This window comes from Pundamilia nyererei, unplaced genomic scaffold, assembly GCF_000239375.1.
Source record: "Pundamilia nyererei isolate P.nyererei 1_Seehausen unplaced genomic scaffold, PunNye1.0 scaffold00109, whole genome shotgun sequence".
Classification (NCBI taxonomy): Eukaryota; Metazoa; Chordata; class Actinopteri; order Cichliformes; family Cichlidae; genus Pundamilia; species Pundamilia nyererei.
The window spans coordinates 108244-114967 of record NW_005187510.1 but is presented as its reverse complement, the minus strand read 5'-3'; the positions used below and the strand labels follow the sequence as shown (position 1 = coordinate 114967).

Genomic DNA, 6724 nt, shown 5'->3' with positions numbered 1-6724 from the left:
CCCCATAAAACAAATGCTATATGGCATGGGGGGACATGTTTTTTAGAAAACATGATCCTGGTCGATATGTTTATTCTGGCAACACAGCTGTCTGTGTTTTGAATCCATCTGGAACCCCAGAAACCATGTTTATGAGCTACTTAGAGGTTATGGCAGGTTGGTAAAGGCATCTTCATCCTTCTGCAGTGCGCTTTAGAGGACACATTCTTGATGTGGCCACAAACTAATGCAGTTTAACCATCAGTAACTGTAAGGATTAGTCAGGCATATGATAGAAGAAACCACCAGTTTAGCCATGATCTTTTCAAATAAGCTCGGTTATGAAAAGGGATGGGAAGCAAAGGAAAAAAACTGAGGAGCTGAGTGGAATAAAAGTAACATGTGAAAAGCTTTCATGAACTCTAAATGTGTCCATCTTAATATATAATAACAAAAACATTTAATAGAGATGATAAATTGAACTGACAAAACCATAAAAACACAGCTTAATGCATACACTGATATCATAAATCAGTATCATATGAGACATTGGCACACAAGTATTGCCATATACAGCTGGACTTTCGGAGAAGTTTAAATCAGGAGCATTGTTTGAAGAAGTTTCTGTTTGAACCAATAAATCTGCAGCACATTGTTGGAAAGATTCAAAAACATAACCATTAAGTGAAGCTTGTTCACCAGCCCTAAGCACGCATGCCCTGCGTGACATCAACGTCCCTGTGGCTGCTATTTGGGCATGTTGATGGCTACGGCCAGCTCAGAGGGTGTGGACCATCATGAGTGGTCAACAGAGTTCCCTTAAAGACACTCTCCAGGGATGTGATCATGTTTAAATCAAGAGTTGTAGGCAGCTGTGGAATAAATCATCTGGGAGAGTTTTCTTCTTCAGAGAGGGCAGACTGTTTTCAGTTGTGACACAGAGGAGTGAGTGTCACATAGTGTGTGTGTATAGTGTGTGTGTGTGCATGTGTGTGCAAGTGTACACACACACACACACACACACACACACACACACACACACACACACACACACACACACACAGAGGAGTGAGAGCTGGCAGCATTTACCAAAATTAGACATCCTCACCTTGCAGCCTCATTTTAAAGGCAGGTCAATATGACATGTTTCAAATATTCATCATTAGCAGTCTTGTTAAAGCAAACAGCAACTGTATTTTTATGATCCCATATGCTGTTTTCTTTACTTTGTTTGTTTTGTTTTTTAGTATTTTAGGTTCTTTTAATATGAAAACATAGCGCAATGTAACTGGTATCATATACATTGTTAATTTAAATCACAGCCTCAACCCTTTTTTTTTTAAACTTGACGTGTGGAGTTTCAGAAAAGAACCACAAGAGGGCAACATCTAACTGTGAACAAACCCTTAAATGAGCTAAAATGCTGCACACACGGTAACAACAGCTTCTGTAAAACATAAAAACATAAAAAGGATTTTCAGCTTACAGCTTCGAACAGCCTGATATGGTTTTTACACTGTTAGTGGATGGAAAGCTTATATCTGCAAGCTGCAGATCATTGTAAGATGAATTGTCATTGTAACTGAAGTTAAGATCGGTCTCATTGATTGGCTTTGACTGATTACATTTATCAGTTGATTGTCACCAACAATAAAACGGCTAGAGATTTTTCATACATTAGATTTATGACATTTTGGATTACACTTATAACACATTAACAATTAAAAAAAGAGTTAAATATATATTTAAAAAAAAACAACAACAATAAGTAAACAGATAAATAATGTTCGCACCAAATGTCGGTTCTTTGCTCCGCAGAGCATCTGTGAAATGCTCCTATAATGGGAAGCTTGGGAATTCCCTTCTTTACAGCAAACGGCAGCATGGTCGGAGGTCACTCTCTACACATCTCCATGGTAAAGAAAGAAAACATAACAGCTGTATGCAATCTGCACAGTGATGCCCTCACGTTAAATGGACCACCGCCTTGCTCCTGACGCACGACTGACTCAGCGAGGTTGCGTGAGCGTGAAAAAAAAGGAGGCCCCCTCCTCTCCTACACTACACTTTAAAACTCATGCATTTCAAACCAAGTTCTGAGACAAAGAGAACTCCGGGTGGATATCACATAATTCTACATGAAGCCAGTGTTAACATCAGGTAGGGTTAAAAATATGTGATTTCATTATTTTATTCATGCTCTTATTATTATTATTATTATTATTATTATTATTATTATTATTATTATTATTATTTGATTTTGCTTGGAAACTAACATTCGACTTAAGTGGTATAATAATAGTATATAGTATTATCCTATATTGAAAGTTTTATATATAAAATAGAATTAGATACATTAAAATTAAACAAAAATTCTGATCAGTTACTTCAGCAAATTGTTATTTCTATATACATATATATGTTGTATCACTTTTTTCCGTATGCTTTCGCACAATAGGGCACAGTTCTTTTGACAACACCTTCTAGGATTATCAGCCATGATAACTTGATCACTGGTTAATACAGTGCAATTATAGATAAATTCTGTGGTGTATTTCACCCCTGACTGTAGATTGGTAATGAGTCCCACAAACGTTTTGCATAAAACAGTTGTTTTCACTGAATTCTTTTTCTCCCAGTCTGAGTGTCTGTGTATATTCCAATGGATAAATTTAAAGGTATGACAAAGAGATCTGCTCAGAAAAGTTTCCGTCTTTAACCGATTTTTGTGCTGCTAAACAGAAAACATCTTTCACTGCAATGTGTTGACATTTTGACTGACAAGCTTTCTTGACTGTATTTAAAACTTTACTGATATGTGTTGTCTGTGTCTCCTTAGGTGAAATAAATGGAGCTAAAACCTTTATTGAAGAAGCTGGGTTCAATAATCCGCGCCATCTTCACTTTTGTCTTTGCTTTGGCCGTCCTGGGTGTGATGGTGTGGGCCTACGTTCAGGGCTATCAGCTGGTGTCGTCCATGTATGGCATCATTTCCTTTGGCATTTATGGACTCCTACTCTCACTCCATGTGTTGGTCCAGAGCTTTTTTGCCTTTGTTGAGCACCAGCGAATGAAATCTCGAACAAAACCATGCTCCTATACCAAAACAATCGGTTTTACTATATCGGCTTACCAAGAAGACCCTGTTTATCTCAGAGAGTGCTTGAACTCAGTCAGGGCCCTCAAGTATCCCCCTGAGCTGCTGCGCATCATCATGGTGATAGATGGGAATTCAGATGATGACCAGTATATGATGGACATGTTCAAAGAGGTGTTTGCAGACCAGGATCCGGGCTACTATGTATGGAATAACAACTATCATACCTGGGATCCCACCCAGGTCCAACATGATGAAGAAAATGGCTCAGCAATGGGCATTGAAGGGGGTTCTGATTATGTGGTAGGAGAGGATCCACAGAGAAAAGAAGTAGAGCGCCTGATCCAGACCAAGAGATGTGTGTGCATCATGCAGAAGTGGGGAGGCAAGCGGGAGGTGATGTACACAGCATTTAAAGCCCTGGGGTCATCGGTTGATTACATACAGGTATCTACTCTGACTTAAGTGTTTTCTTTCTTATTTTTTTATGAAAATAAAAATGAAATGTTTCCAATTTTCAATGACGTTATGTCTCATTTCTCAGGTGTGTGATTCAGATACGAAGCTGGACCCTTTGGCCACGGTGGAATTGTGCAAGGTATTGGAGAGTAATCCCAAGTATGGGGCTGTAGGAGGGGATGTGATGATCCTCAACCTTAAAGACTCTTACATCAGCTTCATGAGCAGTCTCAGGTACTGGATGGCTTTCAACATCGAAAGGTCCTGCCAGTCCTTCTTCAACTGTGTGTCCTGCATTAGTGGCCCTTTAGGTAAGGGAACTCTTTTCTAGCTAAATAGTATTATATTAAAGGCTTAAAAGCATTGATGTAACTCATTGTAACCAACATCTTTTGAATTTGTCATTTCTTGTACTTGTTCATGCAGGTCTGTATAGAAATGATATCCTTCAGCAGTTTCTGGAATCGTGGTACAATCAAATGTTTCTGGGAACTCATTGTACATTTGGTGATGACAGGCATCTCACCAACCGTATGCTGAGCATGGGCTATGCCACTAAGTATGTTTTCTAGATATTATTAGGCACAGAAATTACATAATAGGACTCAACAAAGCTCAGTAGCTACAATAATGATCCTACAACATCAAACAAGCAGGTTCTAAAGGTCTATTTTTTACCCCCTTTCTTCAGATACACTGCTCGCTCAAAATGCTACACAGAAACACCCGCTCAGTTCCTTCGCTGGCTCAACCAACAGACTCGCTGGACAAAATCTTACTTCCGGGAGTGGCTCTACAATGCAATGTGGTGGCACAAGCACCATCTCTGGATGACCTATGAGTCCATCGTGTCAGGTATTTTCCCCTTCTTTGTCACGGCCACCATAATCCAGCTGTTTTGGACAGGCACTCTGTGGGACATCCTCTGGGTTCTGTGCTGCATCCAGCTTATCGGGCTGGTGAAAGCAGCCTACGCCTGCATCCTGCGGAGAAACATGGTGATGGTGTTTATGTCACTTTACTCAGCTCTCTACATGACCAGTTTGCTGCCTGCTAAGTACTTTGCCATTCTTACGATGAACAAAAGCAGCTGGGGAACATCGGGCAGGCGTAAGGTGGTTGGTAACTACATTCCACTCCTTCCCCTGTCGGTGTGGGCTGCCATTTTATTAAGTGGACTCAGTTACACCATCTACAAAGAGAGCAAAGAGGACTGGTCAACTGTGGCTAAAAAAATGGAAACTAGATTTCTTATTTATGGCTGTGTAGCCTACGTATGCTACTGGGTTCTTATGATGTTCCTCTATTTTGTGTGGTTCCACAGAGCATGTAGAAAGCGTTCTGGAAGTTACAAAGTGAACGTATAAAGCTGGGCATACACTGTGTGTTATTCAGCTCCTGCTCAAACTGAATCGCAGGGGTTAGAAGTTTGTAGGTCACGATGCAGGGTCTCACACTATAAGGCCGATGCTGTGATGCGACCTGAGTGCTCACACTGGTCGTGTTAGTCGTGTTAATTGCTTTTCGTTTACTACATGATGCACAGCACATGATTAAGAAGAAAATTGGGCTGATCCCCAAAATGGTCGCAAGACTGAAAATGGGGCCAAAAATCACACAGTGAATGTTCAGCTTAAGTCTGAAGAGCAAAAGTAATTTATTCAAATTTAAACCTGACTATGTGTATTTATTTTGTGTCACATTACTGAAGGACAGGGATGTTCTACAATGCTGCTAAAGAAATAAACTGAAAACTCTTTTGAGAGTCAAAAAAAAAAGAAGAAGAACAGTATTGTTTCTAAGATTGGGGAAACCTGCAGTCAGCTGAGACTGAAGAAGTCTCTTGGATGAGGGACGAAATGTTTCTCCCACTGAAGACGCTACGTCCAGATGAACCGAATCAACTTTTGCAGAAAAAGAATGAAAATAATAAAATATTAAAAATCTGTATATAGAGACAAACAAGTTTTTATATGGAGATGGTGTTACGTATTCTTTTTTAAATTACACTGAGATGTTTTGTTGTCTGAGGTTCTCTTTGAGGTTAATGGAGGTGATGCGTTTGCATAATATTTATTTATCAGAATTGTGGGTTTTTTTAATGTTTGTGTATGTCTATGCTGATACTTTAATTTAATTTTAATTTTACCAACACAACAAGTTCAAAGGTGTGTAAGGTTTCTACAGCATTGTTGGTGTCATTGCACTGGATCCTGGATGCAACTTTCTGCAGCACTGCAAGCTTACTTGAAAATAAATGTTATAATATACTGCAGTATGAAATTAAAACAAGCAGAAAACTGTTAAATTACTGCGACATGAATCAAGAAGGACTTAAATAATGTATCACATTGTTTGCTGTATCAAGAAAAGTGAAGTAGGGATGTATTTTGTACAGTGCACTTTATTCAATGCTTTGTTGGAGAGAAAATTTGAGAAAACATATGTATTTTTTATGAATCACCTTAGCAATTGTTTGTAATGGTGGAATTTTTTAGGAAAATGTGAAAAAGAAATGACGAAATAAATTTGTTTTATCATGGACACTTTTGTCTCTGGTACAATTCATGTTACCAATGGAAAACTATGGAAATGCTGACTTGGTAAATGAAAGAAAAGTGGACACAAAGTTACATAACACAAGAACATTTCTAACATTCCCACATAATTCACAAAGCACAAAACCAAAGTCTTCAAATGTCTGTGCTGGAAATGCATGAATTCAGGGTGCGACTATAGGGGACGAAAATCAGTCATTCACACAGTGATAGATTATGGTGCAAAGCACATTTAGGAATATAAATCAAACACAGTTTTTCCACATATGGCTAGGTAGTATATATATTTTTTCACATATTAACAGATTATCGTGGTGACTATTCCCGGACTGGAAATTAGATTAGCAGTGTACACTACAAGTCTGGAAACACCCCTTGTTTCTTTATATTTTGCTTCCAAGGAGACAGTCTTTTCTTGTGATTTTTAAAGTGGTCTTAAGCAGTAGGTCTCCAGGCTTTCTGAAGGTATTTCAGTGCTTTTCTTTGGACATTGGCTACTTTATTTTAAATTCGTTTGTGATCTAGTCCTATTCATTTTTATTTTATTTTATTTTTTATTTGTGTCCCGTTTGGATCTTTAGCCATCAGAATTGTTGTCTTAAGGCCAAGAAAGATGCCAAGCGGATTTATT

General features: G+C 38.6%; 1 protein-coding gene across 1 annotated transcript; it reads left to right on the top strand.

Moving 5' to 3' along the window:
- The first annotated feature begins 2079 nt into the window (after window positions 1-2079).
- Window positions 2080-4781, top strand: has1 (hyaluronan synthase 1). Its single transcript, XM_005741248.2, is given in 6 exon segments — window positions 2080-2139; window positions 2819-3523; window positions 3621-3846; window positions 3962-4094; window positions 4227-4768; window positions 4771-4781. Coding segments are annotated over 5 exon segments (1608 nt in total). The 5' UTR covers window positions 2080-2139; window positions 2819-2827.
- Window positions 4782-6724: the final 1943 nt, after the last annotated feature.